At 38.1% G+C, this 23,469-nt stretch overlaps 1 protein-coding gene across 26 annotated transcripts in view; it reads left to right on the forward strand.

Moving 5' to 3' along the window:
- Nucleotides 1-23,469, forward strand: part of ROBO2 (roundabout guidance receptor 2) — a 1,574,290-nt gene that overhangs the window by 1,530,983 nt on the left and 19,838 nt on the right. For 13 of the 26 annotated variants that reach the window (XM_043509447.1, XM_043509467.1, XM_043509491.1 and 10 more), the window contains 4 exons: nt 2,025-2,181; nt 8,940-9,200; nt 11,670-11,878; nt 22,349-22,531. In XM_043509447.1, the coding sequence (XP_043365382.1) occupies nt 2,025-2,181; nt 8,940-9,200; nt 11,670-11,878; nt 22,349-22,531 (810 nt within the window). The remainder of the gene's footprint in view (nt 1-2,024; nt 2,182-8,939; nt 9,201-11,669; nt 11,879-22,348; nt 22,532-23,469) is intronic. The other 13 variants (XM_043509509.1, XM_038413374.2, XM_038413295.2 and 10 more) reach the window with 1 other exon arrangement.

Here is a 23,469-nt window from a genome sequence, read left to right on the forward strand (position 1 = left end):
CATTATATAGCCCCTGAATTGCCCCCCCAAAACCCCACAGTTTAGGGCTGTCAAGTAAGAGCTGAAATATCATGCTGGCACACCAGTCCTAGAAAATTCACTCTGAGTAGGACTGATCAAAACATAGAGGGGGCTTTTTTTTTTGGCTCTGCCAGGTACATGGAAATCTTCGCCATGCTGTTGGTTGCATCTCACCCAGTGCAGGTACAGGAGACAAAAGGAGTGGGTGATGACTGATTTACCTCTCCTGTAATCTCATACTAAAAGGAATATCAGACAAGAGAGTGGCATGGGGCAGGCCGGGGGGGAGGGGAGGGCGGGAGAATGACAGGGGGATTGGAACAGCCATCTCTTTTGTACATGTCCTACCTCTCAAAATTGCATTTGCCATAGGGAAAGAAAGAATAAAATACAATAGAATCTCAGAGTTACAGACACCTCGGGAATGGACGTTGTCCGTAACTTTGAAATGTTCGTGACTCTGAACAAGCTGTTATGGGATGCGCCTCAGGATGGACTGCTCAGAGCGGGGGCTCACAGCTCTGCAGTGGCTGCCCGGTGAGTGAGGTGGGGATAGGCAGCTGGTTCTAGCCCCCTGATTGAGAGGGTAATGAGTGAGGCACCCTGGGGCACCGCAGTGTCAATGGGTGGACAGTGCAGGATGTGGCCTTTTAAAACTGAGCTGCTCTTCCAGAGCTCAGTGTGCAGGCAGGAACTCCAGCATGTCCAGCAGCTTGCACTGCAGACCAGGTTTCAGTAGCAGCTCTGGAAGTTTCTTTCCTGGGCTCTGAGCTTGCAAACTTGTCCCCTACCCAGACAGGAGGGAGGGGGAGGGGAAAACAACATTCACCACCTGCGACCTGCAAGAGGCTGCTCCGCGTTGTGGCGCATAGGGGGCGGGGGTTCCTCCCTTTAAGATGCAATACCAGTACAGTACAGTACTGTATTTGCTGGTTGTTTGTTGGTTTTGTCTCCGCTGCTGCTGGATAGCTTATTTCTGGTTCCTCATGGTGTCCGGTTGACTAGTCAGTCCCTAACTCTGGTGTTCGTATCTTTGAGTTTGTACTATAAAGGGAGAACAAAGAAAAGAAAAAAGGGTAGAGAGGAAGGAGGAAGCAAAGAAGAGATGTGTGGAAACTGACTCGTTTCCACCAAACAAGGAGTGATTCAAAGTAGCACAAAACGGTGGAAAACGGCGAAGAAAAGTGTGGATAAAAGAGGGTACAAAGGCAATGAACAAAAGGGGGGAAAGAGGGAGAAAAGCAAGGAATATTATCCACCTCATTTCCACGTGCATCTTCCCAGTTTTGAGTTGCACATCCAAATGTAGTGCCCAATCTTCCTTATGTCCACAAACTATTTGCATGCCTTCTACAAAATAAACCGTGTGAAGCATACTCTCCGAAAACATTTTGAAAGGCTCATTGATACTTTTTTTTAATTGAACTTGCTAATACCGTTTCAGCAGAAACCTAATTACTTTTACCTTTACATTTTGACAACCATGCTTGTCATTCTGGCTGAAAGAAATTGACTCTAATGGCAAAGTTTGAGGTTGTGTCCTTAACCTCTCTGTTTTCCACAGAAAGAGATTATGCAAAACAGTCTTATAAATACACTGAAATCTGACATTTGAAAGAATATGCTGTGGTCTATTATTTTTTCGACAATGAATGCATGGAGGCTTAAAGCAGACATGAATAAATCAATACATATATTTTTGATAAAGAAAACTATGTTTTTACCTTATTTAATTTATGCACCATTGCGATGAGGTTTTTATGAGGTTTATATTTTAAAAAGAAGCAATTTTCAGCAATTACGTGAAATATTTTCCCATTTCATTCTATTATTATTTAGAACCTTGAAACAACCTTAACATGTTGATGCTGATGTTGCTAAGATATAAATACATCTTCTTTTTTGGGGTATGCCATCTGGAATCAGAATTCTTCCAAAGAAATGTACAAAGCCAACATATTTCTTTTCCATTATATTTCTGTAACTTTTTGTTGATTTTGCAGGTGGGAAAGGAGGAAAAAAGAAGAAAAACAAAAATACTTCCAAGCCCCAGAAGAATAATGGGTCTAACTGGGCCAGTGTTCCTCTACCACCTCCTCCGGTGCAGCCGCTCCCAGGCACAGAGCTGGAGCACTTTGGAGAGGACCAACAAGAAGCAGGGTGAGACCTTTTCTTCTGTTGACACAATCATTAGTTCTTTATCACAGTCAATTTTGTCTTAATGTGAATAAAACATCCTTATCTTAGACTGCTCGCAAGCCATGGCAATGCATTCCCAATTATTATATTGCTTATTGTTTGGTAGAAAATATACCATCTTCGTGAAATAAGGGCCTTATCCTGCAGCCTTTCGTCATGTAAATTGTCTTCATGAAGTCCAGAGTGTCTGCTTCCATGAGTAATGGTTGCATGATCTCTTCAGAGTGTCCCAAAAGGGCACTAAGGACAACCTTGCTTCATAATAATTTAGAGCTGATTCTGCTACCCTTACTCATGTGGAGTAGTACCTTACTCTGCAAGTAGCTCCACTGAGGTCAGTTGGGCTTCTTGCAGAGGAAGGTGCTTCTCAGAGTGAGTAAGGGTGGCAGCATCTGGCTATTAGACTTTTCTAAAGTCTGGCAATAGTAGATCGGTCACCAAAGAGACACCAAAATGGGATAATTTTAGAAGACCTGCCAGTCAGTGATACTCAACTTGCAAAATTGAAAAAGGAGCTAAAGTTCTAGACATGCTATATGTGTGAGTTTCCAGAGTTTCAACATGTATCTTGACACTTTAAACCTCTTTGGATTGCTAGCACTCATTCCCAGGGACAGAAAAGCATGCAACAAACATTTTAAAATGGGAGTGGACATTTTATGTAAAGAAAAACAATCCTTTGATTTGTTTTCATAATGTATGTATTTAACATTTTTCAGAACAATCACAATATAACAAAAAAGAAATTATACCAAATGTAGGAAAACAGATGGAAATGGTCAAATTCATCTCTGATGGAGCCTGTGGAAGTCAATGGAGTGCCATCAGGGATAAATTTGGCCCATCCATCTATATTGATAGCCCAGTATTTTCAGATCATGAGAAATAATTTTTTAAAATAATCATAGTATCCTACATCTTCCTTTTTTTAAGTTAGAAGCTAATCCTCTTTTTCCCCTTGTCCTAGAGAAAGGTCATGACATATTTAATGAATCATCTCCCAAAGCTATGGTTGATTTAAGTAATGTTAGTACATTTTAATTGGCAAACCATATATTGTTTGTGTATTTTCCAGTGTTGGCATACTTACCAGAATACATACTAAACTTTTTAAAGCTCACTCTTCCCTTTCTCCCTGTGGTATCCTTCCAGCTATCCTTCTTTTCCCCCATCCTGCCCCATTACCTTCCCAACAGGCCCACACTTCCCCACCTTCTGTGAGGCCTTCCATAAACTTCTTTCTCTTTCTCCATTAACATGTTACCTTCAGTGTCCCCTATTCTCCTAGTCACCAGCCATAGCAACTTCTTTTCCTGCAATTCCTCAATAGGTCTCAGCTGCCTCCCTCTCATCCCAATGATCTTGCTATCTGGAGTTAATTACCCATTCCTTTGGTTCATATGTTTCTTTCTAACCTCACAGTTTTTCTTGTCCCTGACTCTCCAGTACATTTCCTTAATTTTTCTTCCTACCAGTTCCCCATTTCCCCCCTACACTCTGATCTCTAGCACCAGCATTTTTAGTCAAAACTTATTATTGATAGCACCTCTTATTGTGTGGCAAACCTGTTCTGGCCTCTTCTCTCTAGGGCACTCGTCCCAAAAGAAGAATTCAGATTTCCATAGTCTGGGTTATGTAACTCGGAACAGGAATACTGAAACTGGATATGACTGTGGCCTAATAGAGAGACTGCCTTTAAGTGGGGGAGGTGGGATTCTGGCTGGCTGAATGAAGGGAACAGGGCTTTATGGCTGAGGGTGGGTGGAGAGGAAAACTCCTGCACAAGGGACAAGGGGCCAGCGTGGCGACACTGACTCACCCCCTGGGAACGGGGATGAGTGGAAGGGTTTAAATGGGATAGCCCTGTGTGTGAAGCCCCCCTTACACAGAGCAGGCTGGGGCAGTGTGATCAGTGAATTCCAGATAGGTGGGTGGAAAAGGAGGCTAATTATTAAGGAGATTAATATGTTGTGCAGGAACTGGAGCCTATTAGAATGTCATGGGAAAGGAAAAAGGTTGTTAGTTACTGAAACGGAAAGAAATGTTATTTACACTATTTTGATATGGGCACAAAAGTTTTGATACAGTTCCTTTTAGAAAATGGGCAAAGGCTCAGATCCATTCTTATGTTTCTGCCCTCAATCTAGCATAAACAGTATACTGTTCGTTAATCTCTGTCATGCTTACAAGGATCTACATATCCCTTTAAACCACCCTCCTTCCAAAATACCAACATGTAGGTGATCAAATAAATCTAAAATATTGTCTTTAAGCCAGGTTCTGCTACCCCTATTCACATTGAATAGTATCCAGCTCCATGAATTTATGGGATGACTTCCAGAGTAAGATTCCATTCAGCCTGAGTAAGCATGCCAGAATCAGTAAGACTCCTTACTATACCTAGAGCTATTCAAATATATTTTCCAGCCAAACAGATTTGGTCAATTCAACGGAAATTCTCTAAACATTTCAGTCAACCCAAAATGCATTTTTCAGGGAAAAAAAGTTTTGCACCCCAAATTTCATCCAGCTCCATTCCCTATATATATTTTGGACTTCAAAGTACTCTCTATATTTAAGGATTTTTTCCAAAAAATGCAGTCTACTTTAATACAGTACTATAAAAATTTAAGATATGATAAATAATAATAATTCTCTAGATCAGCTTAGTTTTTAAGTTTTTTTTTAAATTAATGTGCATTAATATTTAACTAAAATAATTCTGCAATAATAGGCAAACTACTTCATCTTCTTTAAAGATGACAAACAGATAAATAAGACAGGTGAATTGAAGTACCATCTAGTGAAAGCCTTTGTGACACAGAGCTTAACTTCTTAGCTGCATAAAATATCTAGAAAGAAGAAAATATATTAGTCACCAAGACAACACTGATTATTTAAGGGTAGAGTAATCAGGGATATTGACAGCACACTTTCAAGTTCCACACAATTCAGGCTCAGTTTTTGCTATGTTTATCTTTCAAATTACACTTTTTAGTTAGTTATAATGTCACATTGATAGTAATGGCAACCAGACTTTCTAAAGTATATCAAAATGACCAAAAAAAAATTAGACTTACAGACCAGATCCGCATCTGGAATAAATAGACACAGCTCCATTGAAATTAGTAGAGTTACACTGATTTATACCAGCTGAGGATCTAGCCTTTTTTTTTCTTTCAACCTCTAAAGTCAAATGAAAGTACAAAATCAAGATTTATTTCCTATGTCAGCTTTAATATTGACATATTGGAAAACAGTTGCTTAGATTTTTCTTTTTATAATTTTATTTATCTTAATTTGTTTGATTTCTAACATAAGTACCCACTATAATATTACATTTTAACTTTAAAAATCACATATTTGGAAATAACCATGTTGCACAGGAAAACTGAATCCATTCAGACAGGCCTTGCAATGTGATCTGAAGATGAACAAACGTATACCAGACGGACACTGTCCTGGAGAATGCTCAATTTCCAACCATCTCCTCTTCCTAATCTCTGAGTTCCAATTTATGAACTGTTAACGTGAGCATCCTAACTAAACTCAACTGCAAAGGATTTTATACATCAAAGTTAACACATTAAATTGCACCTGGAGACCTATCGATAGGCAGCAGCCTGTGAAGCACATGTATATTATAATCTACATTAGCCTCATCATTAAATTAGCAGGCAGCAACCTTGTGCACTAGACTAAGTTTCCAGATTGCTTTCAAGGGTAGCATCCGATGAAGTATATTATAGTAATGCAGTCCAGAACTAACTTGTGACATCTGCAACCAAGAACAATGGTCATGGTCACCTAGCCAAACTCTTAGCTCTTTACTGCTCTCCAGATATGTACAAGGGTCTGAAATCAGTCCCATGCTCCCCCAAACCCTTGTAACATAAAATGGATATATTGGGCCAAATTCTCCACTTCACTAAAGCCGTTTTGTGCCAATAAGGCATTTTGCACAAGTGGCCTTAAAATGGCCAAAGAGCATCAGTGGAGAATTCTCCTCGTACAGGGGAACTCCCTGCTCATGGATATGATTGCCACCTGCTGTGTCAGGCACCTGCAACACAAATGGATAGAGGAGGTGTGCTCCAGGAGTGCGGTGAGGAACCAATGTGGCATAGCAGAGCTCCAGGATACCATATTCTCCAGTGACTTAACTTAGTGCTGCTCCTGAGTGGCTCCAACTTGCACTGGAGTTGAGTGGCTAAAGATTATAAAATAGCTTCAACTGACTACCTGTGGCTGCCCCCGGCCTTTCCTTTTGCCTGAGCTATGCTGGATGAGATAAAGAATCTGTCCCATTCTCTCAATTGAGGGAGCAGACTTTTCTATGGTGTGGACTATTGGGTAAGTTATTCAGAAAGTCAGTGTGTATGGATATTTTCAGCTCTCTTTCCTGATCTTCTGCTAACACAGGGGTTTGCAAACTTTTTGCCCCTGAGGGCCACATCTGGGTACGGAAATTATATGGTGGGCCATGAATATTCACAAAATTGGGGATTGGGATGTGGAAGGGGGTGAGTGTTCCAGCTGTGGGTGCAGACTCTGGGGTGGAGCTGGGAATGAGGGGTTGGGGATCTAAACTGTACAGACTTCTTCACAGGGAGAGGGATATTGTACTTTCATACATTTTAGAAGTCTCTAAATATTGTGTAAAATAGCTTTTCTGTCCATAATGCAACTTTAATGTTCTCTCTCTCATGATATGTCAGGACTAGAAACAATAGCTTTATTGGAATGGAAGATACAACTTCAGTTTCTAGCCTTGATGAGTCACAATATATTAGACCCTCAACTTTTCTTTGGTCCAGGACTGAGTATTACACTCAGACCAATAGCAGCCGTGTTAGTCTGTATTCGCAAAAAGAAAAGGAGTACTTGTGGCACCTTAGAGACTAACAAATTTATTAGAGCATAAGCTTTCGTGAGCTACAGCTCACACGAAAGCTTATGCTCTAATAAATTTGTTAGTCTCTAAGGTGCCACAAGTACTCAGACCAATGTAATTCTAGCTGAGAATTCCTTATATGAGAAGAATGAAAGGAGGACATATTTTTTGGCATATTTTTTTAAAGTTTGTGGCAACTATGTTGAAGATGTTTAGAAATTTCGAATGTCATCTAAGCAGTCCCAATAGAGATTAATTAGTAGGTGAGGTGCTGGCAGAGAGGTCCAGGTGCATGATAAATGCAATTTATCAGATGGCTCTGTAATTTATCATGTGTATATAACCTCCCCTTGTGCTTGGGATGAATTGGGTGTGTTGCTGTTTTATGCATTTAATACTTTTTTAGGTTGCATAAAATACACAAAGGCAATATACACAGTTTACAATCTTTGTGGAAACCATTACTTTTGAATTCACCACATATAATGCATTGATGTAATATTGTATTAATGAAAACTAGTATTTTACATTTAGAGCCATATTCCCTCCCCTGTTTCTGGCTCCTTTGTAATGAGCATGCAGAAAAAGGGACTGGAATGTGGAGTAAAGGGCAACATTTTTTAAAGTATTTAGGTGCCTAAAGATGCAGATAGACACCTAGTGGAATTTTCAGAAGCACCTAAGTACCTAGCTGCAATGGGAGCTGGGTATCTAGGCACTACTGAAAATCCCACTGGGTGCCTAAATATCTTTTTTAAAATATGGCCCTAAAGGTATGTCCACACTGCACTCTAAAATCCATGGCAGCTCCAGCCTGAGCTCTACACTGCTGTTTTTATTGCTGTAGCATGAGCCTGAGTTTGTAGACCCAGGCACTGAGATGTGCTGCCATGGGTTTTAAAACCCAATGTAGGCATAGACTAAGTGTCCAGCTGAGAATTTCCTCAAAGTAGAGATCTTTGTTTATATCATACCAGAATAGACGTCTCCTGTGCCAACCACCTTCCTTCACTCCTACATCTAGGCTATATTAGGGTAATGTGGAGTGGAGCAGGCTATAGAACAGCATGTGAAAAGGCTGCTTGCCTTTCCAGTTACGATTAATTTACCAGCTGTGTTGGAGTAATGACTGGGTTATGTGTGGAATAATGGTAACAACAAATCTTCCAAACCCCTCTTGACATGGTCACTGCTTTGGGGATCCAAGAAGAGATCTAACATGTGCTTGATAGAAGGAAGGTGGAGTAAGGAAGTGCTATGCCTAAATATTTGAGTTAATTTACTGTCTTTTGATCAGTAGCCTGGGTTTTCATGTCTAGATGCAGGTAAATCTTTAATGCATTTTCTTAGCTTAATAGTCCAGAAAGTGAGTTAGTTCATTTCCTTTGGTAATTGTGAGCTAAAGTCATCTAATTAATATTAAAAAACCATGATAATGAACATGTGGTTTGTTGGAGCAAATTTTGTTCAAATTGCTTAGCTATTATGAGCCAATTAAACAAAGAAACAAAACCAATGTGACAATTTTCAGCAATTATTGCCTTACTTATATTTAAAATAATAATTCAGACTCAAACTACATGTCAGGGTGGGCATGTCCCATACACATCTACACAGTGACCTCATTATCCACTTTCAAATCCCTCCTCAAAACACGCCTTTTCTGAGTTTGTACAGTACCTAGCACAATGGGGTCTAGCCTAAAACTAGGGCTCTATGGTAATGTGAATAATAAATAGTAGTAATAAAGATGCTCGTCTTTCCCTCTAGTATATAGAAGAGGCTAGTTTTGGTTGATACTAAATTTACATGATCTTGATTTCAGGTATGACAGTGATGGTTGGTGTCCTCCTTTACCGGTTCAGACATACTTACACCAGGGCCTGGAGGATGAGCTTGAAGAAGATGATGACAGAGTTCCTACACCACCTGTCCGAGGGGTGGCCTCCTCACCAGCAATCTCCTTTGGACAACAGTCCACTGCAACTCTCACACCTTCTCCACGAGAGGAAATGCAGCCAATGCTTCAAGCCCACCTTGATGAATTAACCAGGGCCTACCAGTTTGATATAGCAAAGCAAACATGGTAAATGTTTGAGTTAGACATATGTAATTTTAGAAAATGATACTGTAATAATACAGTATCCAGTGCCAAAATCCTTAGCACTACACAACAACTGAAATTGTTAATTGAAAAAATATGTTAAAAAGAGTATATGGTATAAAATGGAGCCTAAAAATAGGTATTGTATTAAATTTATGTTAAAATATATGTAAAGATGATATTCATCTGGAATGCTGATATATGCCAATTAACTAACCCCATCAACAGGTAACTTTTATCCACACATTTCAGGATAGCAAATAAATTGAATTATCAGGTCTTTGGAAATAACAAGACACTAAATCAGTGTTCAAACATCAGGTCAGTCACCTCCAGTATCTCCAGTATCAGGTCAGTACCTCCAGTACAATTATTTTTCTGGAGAATTAGCTTCATTCACATTTACATGAGAATGAAGTATCCACACAGCTAAGAGTTTTGATAGTATGTTGAAATATCACCTCTAATTTTAATAAGAAGATAATAGAAACATCAGGAAGAAAGTTGTTAAATTACACAGAATGGATCTAGTCTGTTAGACTGTTTTTCACTTATTTAAAGGAAGAACAAGCAAATATCACTGTAACATTTTCACTATAAAATAAACATTAGAATCGATCTCTTCAGGGACTAAAAAAGAACTTTTCAGCTGCATAGGACAGGACTGAAGGCCAGTTGCTTCTGGATGTCCCCTAAGTAGTAGTTGTCCTTTTAAAACTTTTCCATCTAGAGAAAATAAAAAAAGAGTCTGAGAATCTCAGAAGATAAAGTACAGCTAGTTGCTGAATGGCACTCCACCAGCAAAGAAGTGGACATGCTTCATTGGCAAACAAAGGTCACAACCATATTCAACATTTGCCATCATAAATAGAACAGACAGGTGGACAATCCATGCCAAACCAAAGCCAGCTGTTTTCTCGTGGAAGCCTCTAGGCTCATTTGCAAACTGTATTCAATCCATGGGGTAATTAGGCCCCAATGCAGTGCCACATTGCCTAGTATAGGCCCTAGCCTGCCCAGGGGACTAGCCCAAATCAGAGGCAGCAGCTAATCCTGGCCCATTCCAGTATCTGACTTGAGCCAGCATACAAACGTGTGCCCTGCCTGTGAAGGCTGTAATTTGAAGGTGTTATGGTTTCAATGGCCTGCAAACTGCAGGTGCCATTTTGGTGTCAGATGACACTGTGAATCTTGTTATGATATCTTTTTTGGGGCGGGCTATCCACCTTATTTTAGCTTATAAAAATACACCTGTATAAATATACATAATACCCATAATCCATATACACTATCCAAAAGTTAATTCTCTCTTGCCACCTAAAGCCCTTTTATACCAGCAGGCAGGCAAAATTGCTTACTGTAGCAGTGAGGCTGAAATCTCCCTTCCTGCTCAGTAAGTGCCCTTCACAACGTGCAAATAAGGGGTAGGGAGGCCATTTTGGAATGTTGCTACCCGGTGACCACACCTGCTTTACATAGCCTGTTCAACTGCAGTCAGATGACCCAATATGGCCTATTGCTGGTGCAAGTAAAATGTTCCAAGTCCAAGCCTCCCTAGCCAGTTCACTGTGGAATCTATTTCTTTGACAAGGAGACCAATTCTGGGCTTTCTACCATGCTGACCAATCATGAATAAGGATCCACTTTACAGATTGGAAACAGTCAAGCAAAGTCAGAACTGACTTTTAAGAACCCCATACTGGCCTGTCACAGTGCCCTCTCAAACAGATTGCTCAAGAAAGCAGCTCACAGCTAAGAGACTGGGTCCTGTTCCCCTTATTAGAGTTGCTGCAGAGTTAGGATCCACAGATTTCAAAATCAGTATTGTGAAGGGCCACAGTAATGACCTCACTGTGCTCTAGTTAAATTACTTCTAGTTGGGCAAACTAAATACATGCTTGCTGAAGAGGAGATACAATCCATGTTACCTGAAAACTCTTCTCCTGGAGAACACTGCCTGCTCTTCAGGCTGAATTCCATTTAATAACATCAGGTTTGGGAGGGGAAAATGTCCTCTTCCTGCAGTACAAGTTGAATTTAAAAGCTTTTGGCTTGTATTGAGAGGAAGGATGTTCCAGAAGTTTGGGCACTAGCCTGGATCCCAGAAGACCCTGCTCTGCCATAGACTTCCTGTGTGACTTTGGGCAACTTACTAAGTCTCTCTGTGCCTCAGTTTCCCATCTGTAATATGGGGGGTAATAGCAATTCTCCATATCACTGAGGTTGTAGTAAGGAGAAATACATTAAAAGGTAGCGCTCAAATACTATGGTAATAGGTACCATATATGTACCTGAGATAGATATCTGAGTCAACTCTTCTTGGGTAAATAACTTACAAACAGCTTTGTAAATACTTCAGGGTATACTGGAAGATTTGTCTTTTTTCTCATTGGCCCAGCACACCAATGTCTTCCACTCAGCCCACAGCATTCTGTTTGTCTATTTGTATAGGCACATCCAAAGCAATACTCAACCTCCTCTGGCCCCAGTTCCACCACTCGGATATGTAGCTGGAGCCCTTATTTCAGATTTGGAAACAGACATTCCAGATGATGATGAGGATGATATTGAAGAGGAAGCTATAGAAATCACTAGGCCACTAAGAGGTCTAGAGCATACTCCAGGATCCAGTATGGACAATCTAGACAGCTCTGTGACAGGTAACGGAACACATTTAACAGTGAAACCAACCTGTTTGTAATATTAAAATACATCATAAATCAAATACCTGTTAAGCAAAAATTTATTCCATTTTATTTTTGTGACATTAAAATATGTTAATATTAAACACTAAAGTTAAAGAAGGATTTGAAAATACTTTTGCTTTGCTGCAAAATGATAAGAAAATTCATGAATTTTAAAAGCTTTAAAGACATGAAAGAAAACTCAATTATATCCGTCTTTCATGAAAAGTTCAGTCTATTGGGGAAGCAAGTCTATTACATAAAAGAGGGGGAAGCCCTTAACTTTGAAACGATATACTGTATTTTGTATATTGGAAGCAGCATAAAAAGTTAATGTTATCTTAAAATGTTTCTAGATATTTGGCTGTGTAAAAGCATGCACTGATGAACACAGGGAGGTTAAAAGACTTTTCAGAATAAGCTTGGCTAGATCAGCACAACATTTATTTGTAGACTGAAGAAAATGTATATGTAGGTGAAACATATTATTTTATACCCACTTCATATTGCTGTGTTTAATAAGTGTTCCCTTTCAGTGAAGATATTTAATTATTTTGTCACATTTTGCTTTCACTGTTTCTTATTCCTTGGATGCGCAGAAAAGTTACAACTGGAATCAACAAAGAGGGGCCTGAAAATGCATGCTAAACTATTCCACCGAATCTTAATTAGTAAAATTGCTGTCAAAGAAAGACAGAAAGCCAGGGCGTTTTCTGAGAAGAAGCTGTTTTTACATGAACATTATGAACCCTTTCTGAGGCATCAATAAACTCTCCTTTGAACTGTAATGTACTACATCTATGATGATTTAGCTCTATTGATGACTCAAACGTGCATGGTCTTTATGTGAAAGCACTAATTTCTAGATATACCTGCACAGTACACTTGCTCACTGGGGACATATTAATGTAGCACCACTTAATTTTATCTGACCTCTCTGTGCCTTGCAAGTTCTAAGAATTTTACTCCCTTATCTAAACATTACAGCTCTGAAAACACATTGCAGTTCCCACTAATGGAGGCAGTACTGTGACAGTGATGAAGCATCAGTACCTATCATTTTCCTCTTCTTCCCTTGTTGAATTAAACAGTGTACTCCTCTATCCCACATTCTGTTTTTTTCCTTACCCTGGGGCCAGACTGCTTGCCAAGCTAATTAAGATTTAAGAACTGTAGCTCTAGTGTGGTGATTTGAAATCCAGATCCAACTGAAAGCTGTAGAGTTATAGTGTAAATCTTTGAATTCAGAAGGCTGACTTATTAGTGCACGAATATGGTAAGCTACTTTGCCTGAATTTCTAGCATAATCCCCTTTAGGCTATAATTCTGAATATTTTTGCATATCTCACTAATGGCTCTGAAGCCTTTCCATTAGGAATGCAGCAAAGGTTTTACAGTGGTAATACAGGACTAAATTAAAAAAAAACAGCTTGCTGTGTATTGTCCCTTCAGTGTGTATTAATATGTCAATATTAGTATATCTGTATATCAGAAAATGAGCATTTCACACATTTACATTTTCAACTGTTATTAGTATCCTACTTTATCTAATATGAATGAAATAAGGACAGCTGCATTTCTGCTGCAGTTAACATACTTCTGGGTTCATTACAATTGATGCTTTTATTAATAAAAATCAAACCTGCTTTCCTAGGTAGAAATACTGCTTAATTATCAGTGTGTTAAAAATCTCAAAAAGAAAAGGAGTACTTGTGGCACCTTAGAGACTAACAAATTTATTAGAGCATAAGCTTTCGTGAGCTACAGCTCACTTCATCGGATGCATTTGGTGGAATTTGTTAGTCTCTAAGGTGCCACAAGTACTCCTTTTCTTTTTGTGAATACAGACTAACACGGCTGCTACTCTGAAACCTTAAAAATCTCAGTCTGTGAAGCTGTATGTTGCAGGAAGAAGTTGTGCTTTACCTCATAACCTGTAAATAATACATATGTTTAGTACAAATGACCTACAAAATCTCAGGCATCTAGATAACAAATTGTCTTCTGCCTTCTTCAATGACTGTATGGGGAAGTACGATCAAAGCCTTCATTTTCTCTCTTGGATTTGAGTCTCTTAGCAATAGTATAACTTTCACATGAGGGAGTGCATATTATATTTGTGGGGAATGTTTCAAAGGATAATATTTTGATATTTTTGTGATCCCATTAACCCCATAGGTCTGATTTTTCAGCAATAAGCATGGTATGTAAAACACAAGTAGATCCCATTGTTTCAAAGGTTTCTCAAATTGCCTAATTTGCTTATCTTTGATATGTTAGGCATTCCTGAGGTCTCCCCACATCCTACAATCAAAATACTAATGAGTGGTCTCACCCCTCTCCCACATTAAAATACAAGCTCATTCTTTGTGTAGGGCTTTAGATATGTTAGAACAGCGATTTCCTGGGGCTTTTATAACATTGTTTCATTTCTCTAAAGGTATTGAATATTTTAGAAAATTGAGCAAAAATATAGTGCCTGGTCCCTAAGAACTCAGAAGCCAACATTTATTTTTTTAAAAAGGTGTTTCTGTGAGGTTAGTACTTATGGAAAAATATTGGCTCACATCCCCAGATACTGAAGGCCTCAGAACAGAGAGACAACACAGATAGAAGCAGTGCCCTGAGGTCAGCCTGCCTCAGCACTGACCTGGAGATATCATCTCTAGTAGTGAGAGGGTAGTTTGGTCTTCATAGCAGTGTCAATCCTTGTGCTTTCTGCTGAGGCTGTCAACTAGTTTTATATCCAGCACCCACTAAGGGGGAAATGTTGGTGCTATGCAGACTGGTTCAGGGGAAACAGAACTCACACTTCCAAATGCATCTGACATGAGGCATATTTAAGTGATGGAATTTATTGCAAGTGTTTCTCCAGGAAGTCTCCCATTATGGCAGTTAGAAAATAGAAGTTGCTAGAAAAGTCTGAATAACATCTAAGACCATGATTAAGCAAAGCTGATGGAGATGCCATCAGATTTTGGTGCATTCTGAGTGGTCTATCAGTGGAAATGGATCTTTTTATCTGAAAGTGGAGAATTACTTTGATCATACCATAAAATTTGATAGATGGAAAATCCAATGCAATTCCAAAAATTTGAGGTTGGGACCCAAAATGGAAAGTCACCATCAGGATTTTTTTCTAAGGCTATTTTATTAGGGTCAGTAGGATCATATGGCAACTGAATTAGGAAATGTTAGATTTAGAAATTATAGTAAAGTCCTCTCATTGTCAAAAAGTCTTTATTTCCTAGCCCCTCTTGATTTAGTTAGTGCTAATGGAGGATGCAGACAGAGATTTTCCTCTATGCTTTTAAGCTTTTTCTATTTGTGGGTGAGAGACCAAATGTTGACATGTATAAAAAAAAAGGGAGGGGGGAAAGAGGAGTTCACAATAAACACATTCTAATGGTCTCTAGGTACTATAAAGGAACCCCAATGTGGGAAAATTCTATTTAAACTTTTGAGTAATGATTTTATAAATCTAAAAGCTGAAGCATTAATTTGTTTCCAGCAAAATTCTGAGTAATAGTAAATGGAAAGAAGGACTTATTTTAACACTAAGCATCTAAATCATCCATAGTTTATTAGACGATTAAGTTGTTGGTTCTCATAAAGTTGTTGGTTCTCTCATTGAGCTGATATAGAACGCCTGCTTTCTTATCTTTCAGTTAATTAATCATTTATGTCTCCTTTTCTTTTAACAGGTTCATTGAAATATTGGTAATGGGAAATTTGGGGGACAGATTTAATGTAATGTTTGTATTTATGATGCAAGTTTGTGCCATAAGTTTGACCAGAATTCTTCTTGTTCTGCTTTAATAGTTCATAGGGATTTAATTATCTAATATTACTGTATGAGATTTGATCCACTTTTCATTTAAGTCAACTGAAAAACTCTTAAGCCTTCACCAGCCCCTTTCACCTCCCCCCCTTAAAATTTCATAGCCTTGCCACCAACAGTGTAAAAACAGTGAGCACACTAATTACAAATAAGGTACAGAGTAGCAGCCGTGTTAGTCTGTATTCGCAAAAAGAAAAGGAGTACTTGTGGCACCTTAGAGACTAACACATTTATTAGAGCATAAGCTTTCGTGAGCTACAGCTCACTTCATCGGATGCATTTGGTGGAAAATACAGAGGGGAGATTTATATACACACACACCCATTGTTTCATGTTCTCTGAGTGTGTATATAAATCTCCCCTCTGTATTTTCCACCAAATGCATCCGATGAAGTGAGCTGTAGCTCACGAAAGCTTATGCTCTAATAAATTTGTTAGTCTCTAAGGTGCCACAAGTACTCCTTTTCTTTTTGCAAATAAGGTACAGACATTATAAGAACTTTCAGCCTTTGTCATCTGTGATAGACCTGCCCCAGTGACCCTTCTACATAACGGTTCATGCCATTACCCCCACTAGTGCCTCTGTACTTATGTGGAAGCTAAGGAGAAGAGAATTTAGTGTAGCTGCAACCCTGTTAAGTCCAGCAGGAGTTTAATCAAACCCATAGTTTGCTCAAGTGAAACAGGATACATCCATCAATGGCTATTAGCCAAGACCCATGCTCTAGGTGTCCTTTAGCCTTTGACTGCCAGATCTGGAACTGGACGACGGGGGATGGATCGCTTGATGACTGCCCTGTTCTCTACATTTCCTTTGAAGCATCTGGCACTGGCCACTGTCAGAGACAGGATACTGGGCTAGATGAACCACTGATCTGACACAGTGTGGCCATTCTTATGTTCTTTTCACTGAAAATAGTACACAGTTATTCTTGCACATGGGTAACAAAAATGAAATAATCTAAAATTCTAATAAATATGCCAACAAGAAGTATGGAACAGAGAAAAAAAACCTTCTTTTGCATATTTTCAACCTAATTTAAAAAAAAAACACTCAGCTTGTTAGCTATGTGGTAAAAGCTGTTTATTCAATGTGTCTGAGCACAAATGTCATAACTCTAGAATATTATACAACATCAGTTACTTAACCAATATTTTACCAAGGCAGAGGTCAATATTTGTATTGATTTGCTCAGGGATACATATTGCTAAAGATTTTATTTTACAGGCAGTTAGGCAGGTTGCATTTAATAGGAAGAATGTGGTTCATGGATTAAATATGTGCTTAGAAAATAGGGAAGTGCTAGTTTTTGTATCTCATAAAATGGTAATACTACCAATTAGCAGGGTCATACTATAAAGCACAGGCTTTATCCTAGCTTAATGGATCTGGGGATACGCATTCATCAGCAAGGATGGATTTAGCATAAAATGACATGAAAATGAATTGATGACTGATCATAAATTAATTTTAGTGCTGAAGATGTAGTAGAGACACAGCAAGATGCCACTTTATCACAGTATTTTACTGCTCGGCAACATTTGAGCAACTACTTAATGTGCAATGTGCATTTCTTCTCTAACAGCTTCAATAAATTTGAAAAAATGTTGGGCCTTTCAGCAATATGGAAACCAAAACATCTAGACAGACTGAAAATAGAAACACAAATAAATTTGGCTAAGTGGCATAAATTCATTTTTCATTAAATGTTTATAGACGCCTTGATTATGTGTGGACCTATAAAATGTCAAACTTGTATGAATGGCTTCTATTCTTTTGTTAAAGATTCCTGGCCAGAAGAGACAATTTTAAGAACCTACAGATTTCATTTCATTCTTATAAATTTCAATATTTGGGGGGGAATCACTGTTGTATAATACACAGGATATTTCAAGATCTTATTTTCAGAGTGGGTTTATAGATAGATAGATAAATTAATAGATAGATGTAGCACTTTTTTATTCACTATTCAGCACTTCCCATGATTCTCTGTTACCCAGCATAGCCATAGCCTCCCACTGTTGCATGATTCCCTACTAAAGTCGATGATCATTCTTTGTATTAATAAATAAATATAAAAGGCTGGATGTGCTCCTAGGAGTATAAAGGGCTGCTCCTGCACACTGTAGGCAATGAGAGTTTTGCTGTTCACTTCAGTGGAAGCAGGATCAGGCTCAGAGAATTGGATCCTGCAAAAGCACTGGTCACTCTGGCCCTGATCAAGCAAAGTACTTAAGCCTAAGCTTAACATGAATCATATGGATAATCCCCATGTTTAAATATAAGCATGTGCTTAAGGTGCTCATTTGGGGAAACACTTAAACACATACTTAAGTTATGTTGGCTTCAATGCTTAAAGTTAAGCATGTGCTTATAAGTGCTTTACTGAATAGGGATTCTTTGCTAGATCAGTGCATAAGGGCCAGTTTTTAAAGGTATTTAGGCACCAAAAATGTAAATAGATGCCTAGCTGAATTTTCAAAAGGGCCAATGGGAATTCGGTGCTTGGGCCCTTTGGAAAATCCCAGAAGGCACCTATCTGCATCTTTAGACACCTAAATGCCTTTATAAAGCTAGGTTTAAGTGCTTTGCCTCATAGGGGCCAGAGTACTCAGCACCTTGAAGGATCAAACCTTAAATCAATACACCTGGACTAGTACTAATCAATAGCTAAGAGCTAGTTTCGAAGGTATCTGGACCAATGGGCAGCTTTCTCTGAAAAGAGAGGTTGGTTGTGTTTCACAGGCAGGGTAGACTTAAAAACAGTACAAGAGATGTACTGAAAGATTCAGTTTTTTTTCAATTCACAAAGAAGTAGCTTTTTCATTGCCTGTAAAATGTCAGGAAATAATAAAATCAGTAGCAAGCAATCTACTAGCAATGCTATCCTCCTAACCTTTCTGTAAGAGCGAAACAACTTCCTGTGTGCCTTAGCATCCAAATATGTTTTATGGAGCAAGAAAACAGATTTCAACTTTTCAGATAGTTGATTTTGTTTTGCATAATGCATTTACTGCTGCTGTCTGCAAGAGTAAAATTTACAGTTGCCAGAAAACATAAAAACGCCAATGTACTCTTCGACAACACAGAGTAAGTTGCTGTATGTAAAGGAGGTAAACCTATAAAAGCCTGTTTGGAAAATACACAGTTGATCTGAGAGGGACACTAGTACCTTTTATTCTACCTTTATGCAGATAACAATTGTTTGTCTGGTTTGGAAAACAGTGCCAGTGGGCACCATTAAAAAGCAGTCATCATTTTCTAAGCATGTTAGATTAATCCAGCTGAATTATGACCTAGGGGCGTTAGTACAACAAAACAAGGTTCAATCTTTAGTTGTGAATGTCCACACGTTTGTAAGATAAACAAAGGAACATTTTTATTTTTACAGATTGTGGTGAAAAAAATGTTTAAGCAGTTGGCCAGAATAGCTCAGGAGATTGGTAGTAATGTCTGGATATTTTCACCCCAAGTTACCAGTTCAATTATATCCCAAGTCAGTGGTAACCAAAAACTCACTACAATTTGATAGCAGTTTGCTGATCTATGTGAAGTGAGCTGCGAATCTCAATTCAGCTATCAAAGTACAGGAAGCCATAATACCAAAAACATCATCAGTAGTTGGCAACCATGTTGACTGATTCCGCAAATAAAGATCAAATCAGCAAAAGGATTGAGCTTCCCTTTCACTCGTAGAGATGGTCCTTCCACAACACAGTTGAAGTATGACAGATTAAGGGAAAGAGGCGTGTGCGCGTGTGTGTTTTTAGGAGCACACTGCTGCTCACCATGCTACAACTTGTTCAGTACTTAAAAGTGAGACTTCAGTCTCCAGGGCTTTTCAACACTTTAAAAAAGAATACATGTGAAAAATGGGTACTCTAATTATTGTCAAATTATTATTACAAAAGTCTAGGTATTGCTAAGTAAACCTGGTCTGTGTGTGTGTTTAGTTGTGTATGCATGTATAGTATATATTCTATAACAACTGCTTCAGAAAATTGTGTGACTGGTATGCCAGTAGATGGAATGCTATATGTAAATGGAAAGTATGTTTTAATTTTCTTCCTTAACACATACTTAGACTTATTCCTTTTGTTTTATTTACATTGTTAAAATTGTAGGCCCCAATTCAGCAAGGTAACTAAGCAGATACTGAACTTTAAGGTCATAGGAAGAATTTTTTGGAGTGTCTTCACCTCTAGCATCTCATTTTCTTTTGTCCTTTTCGTTGTTTTTATATCTGTTTATATCATTGCTTTTCCTATTTCATATCAATTCCTATTGCCAAGCTACTGCTCTCCTTTCTGTATGATGTTCTGTGACCCCTTGATTGTTTAAGAAATTGTCCTCTTTGAGGAGGTTTGGTTTCAGCCTTCCCTTGCTGTTATCTTAGATTCCTTACATCTGTCTATGTCAGGTGGAATCTATTTGGAAAGTAATAATTTTGTGTGTGCTCTTGGCAAGCAGAATCAAACTCTGTCACTTTCTGTTGCGCTTAATACACTTTCTGCCTGTCAGACCTCCATAGACCTCTTCAGTTTCTGTTCTTGTATCTTTGGAGTGCATGAACCTGTGTTATTACAGCCTGCCACTTTGCTGATTTTAAAAGATTTGGTCACTGCAGCACTGCAAAGTAATCCATTGTTTTCAAAAAGTTTGTGGCACAGAAACTTCTCCCTCTTCCTCTTTTTTTGTAATACAGTGTATGTCTGTGGCTCTTAACCTTCCCAGACTACTGAGCCCCTTTCAGGAGTCTGATTTGTCTTGCATACCCCCAAGTTACACCTCAGTTAAAATCTACTTGCTTACAAAATCAGACCGACAAATACAGAAGTGTCACAGCACACTATTACTGAGAAATTACTGACTTTCTCATTTTTACCATATAATTATAAAATAAATCAATTGGAAAATAAATATTGTACTTACATTTCAGTGTATAGTATATAGAACAGTATAAACAAATCATTGTCTGTATGAAATTTTAGTTTGTACTGACTTCCCTAATGCTTTTTATGTAGCCTATTATAAAAATAGGCAAATATCTAAATGAGTTGATGTACCCGCAGAAGACCTTTGTGTACCCCCAAGAGTATGCATACCCCTGACTGAGAACCACTGGTGTATGTTATTGATTGAATTCCTGATTTCAATTATATTTTTACTTTACTTTTGCTAGATAGCTTTTAATAATCTATAATACCACAAATATCTATCCTATCAACTTGGGTCTAATAAGCAATCCATAATTTAAAGGTTTTCTTTTAGACATTAGGCTTTAAATAACTCCCTTTTACATGTAATGAAAAAGAGGGTTTGCAGGTCAGGTGTTAGAATTACACTACAACATTTGTACATCATCACTATGTGTATAGTAAATCTAAGGAATGATTTATCCATCTACATGTATCCTTGCATATCTTGGAAAAATCAGCATTTCTGCTGCTGCACATGTGCTCACTTGCTTATTCTGCAATGTATGCGGTGATGTAGGCCACAGTGTAATTTTGAGTACCTCAGTTTTTGGAAATCTTAGACACAGGACTGGTTTTCAAAAGTACACATTACCTACAACCCCAATTGAAGTCAATGGGTATGATGGGTGTTCAGCAACTTTAAAAATCCCAAACTCAGTGATAACTTTTGAAAATGTAGTACATGCTATACTGTACATTGTGTTTCAAAACCATGCTTCAGATACTAAAAAGTACAGATAAATGGAGAGCCAAAAGCCAAAATACTTCCATCAGTATTAAGTATTCTACTTATGTTCATTCTCTCTCCCTCCCTCCCTCTCTCTCTCAAAAGATTTGATCTGTTGTATTTCTGAATACGTTTTTGTCACTTTAGTTGCACTTTTTTCTCACAATAGTGGTAACCCATGAGCAGGGCAGGAAGGCAGCATTTGAATGTGTAAGGGACCCAATATTAAATTCAGAATGTAGTCACATTCCTGCAAATTTATTCCCAACCAAACTTTAAGGCTGAAACTCTTTGAATTTGCTCAAAGAATTACAATGAACTGTAGTATGCACTGGTTATTCTCTAGTTTTGACTTAAAGATCACATAACGATTTTAAGGCCTCAATTAAAGAAAGCATTTACATAATTCCTTAACTGCATTTCTGTTCGGGACAGTATGTAAGCATGCGTTCAATGTTCAATTTAAAGAGGTTCAGTGAGAATTATGCATGTTCATGGTGTCCTAAATTAAGGCCTTACATTGTAAATATCAGGCTATGTACTACTTTACAACATATGGAGTCAGATCATATGGGAAAAGATTTCCTTTACATTCCTGTAAATTTGCAGTAAACGCATAGACTTTGATGGAGTTTTCACAGAATTTTCATAAGTATAGATGACATCAGAATTTGGCCCATTTTGTACATATGGTCAAATGAGCAAGGGACAACCAATGAATATAATTCCATCTACTCCTGAAAGATTCCTTGTACACAGATACTGCTTTGATGCCAGACTCTCCCAGATAAACTTTTGCTTTCTTGATGAGAATAAACTTGATGGGCCTTTGAGCTTTAGATAAACAGATAAGATATTAAATGTATACAACTCACTAGACCCCTACATTTGTTTTTAGGTTCAATGGTAAATGGATGGGGTTCTGCGTCTGATGAGGACCGTAACTTTTCTAGTCATAGATCTAGTGTAGGTAGCTCCTCAGATGACTCGATCTTTACCAGCGGCAGTTTTGCACAAGCACTGGTTGCAGCAGCAGATAAAGCTGGGTTTAGGCTGGATGGAACCAGCCTGACAAGAACAGGTTTGTAGACTCAAAGTTGATGCTTTCTGCATGGTCTCTTCCTTGTCTTTCTCTTCTTCTTTTCAGTGAACTCAAGTCTCACTCAGAAATTATTTAACCTGCATGGAATAAGGAGGTTGGACAGTTTTTTTTCTGCATAGCTTTAATCAAAACCTTGCACTCTGTTTTAATTTTAGTACTCAGAGCAATGAATAGCACAAGCTTTTAATCACCAGCTTCAGTCTGCTATTTCCCTTTACTCTGACTCCACTATGGATTTACTGACATGTGTTCCCTTTTATATTGCAGCAAAGAGACTACTAATTTTGCCAAGCAATTTTTGATGATTTATTTTTTGCAAAATCCTCTCACAATCAATAATATTTCTAGTAATGAAAAGCACATGTAGTCATTACCTCCATTACTGCTGTTCTAGTGCATCTCTTTTGCACAATGTATTTTCTGGGAGGCTCTCTAAGTATGGGATGAACTGGTGTAAGTTTATCACTAACAGCCTTATTAATCAGTTGCTTTAATGGCACTTATTGGAATAACTTCTTATGTTTGGATTTCAGGATATTAATTTAAAATATATCAACTACATCTACAAGTTAAATGTAAGAATGGCAAAATTACTATTGCTTTTGAAAACATCACACTTTTTCCTTCTGAAACAAAGGAGGAGTAAATAGAATTTACTTTATGTAATTTATAATTCACAGGCCTCTTATATGTCACGTTTCACATGTTCATTTCTAGCAAAAAAAAAAGAGATAAGTAAAATGTAATAAAAATGTTCTGGACACAGTGAGAATTCATTTGTGTATCCTGAGTTTTATCAAAACTGCAAAACAACCTTTGCTGTTTAATTAAACCAACAAAAACTAATAGCACAATATTAATTAGGGAACTGTTTTTTTTATTTGTTACACACTCATTTAACATTTCTGCCTGCAGGC

Source organism: Dermochelys coriacea, chromosome 1, assembly GCF_009764565.3.
Source record: "Dermochelys coriacea isolate rDerCor1 chromosome 1, rDerCor1.pri.v4, whole genome shotgun sequence".
In the NCBI taxonomy this organism is placed as follows: Eukaryota; Metazoa; Chordata; order Testudines; family Dermochelyidae; genus Dermochelys; species Dermochelys coriacea.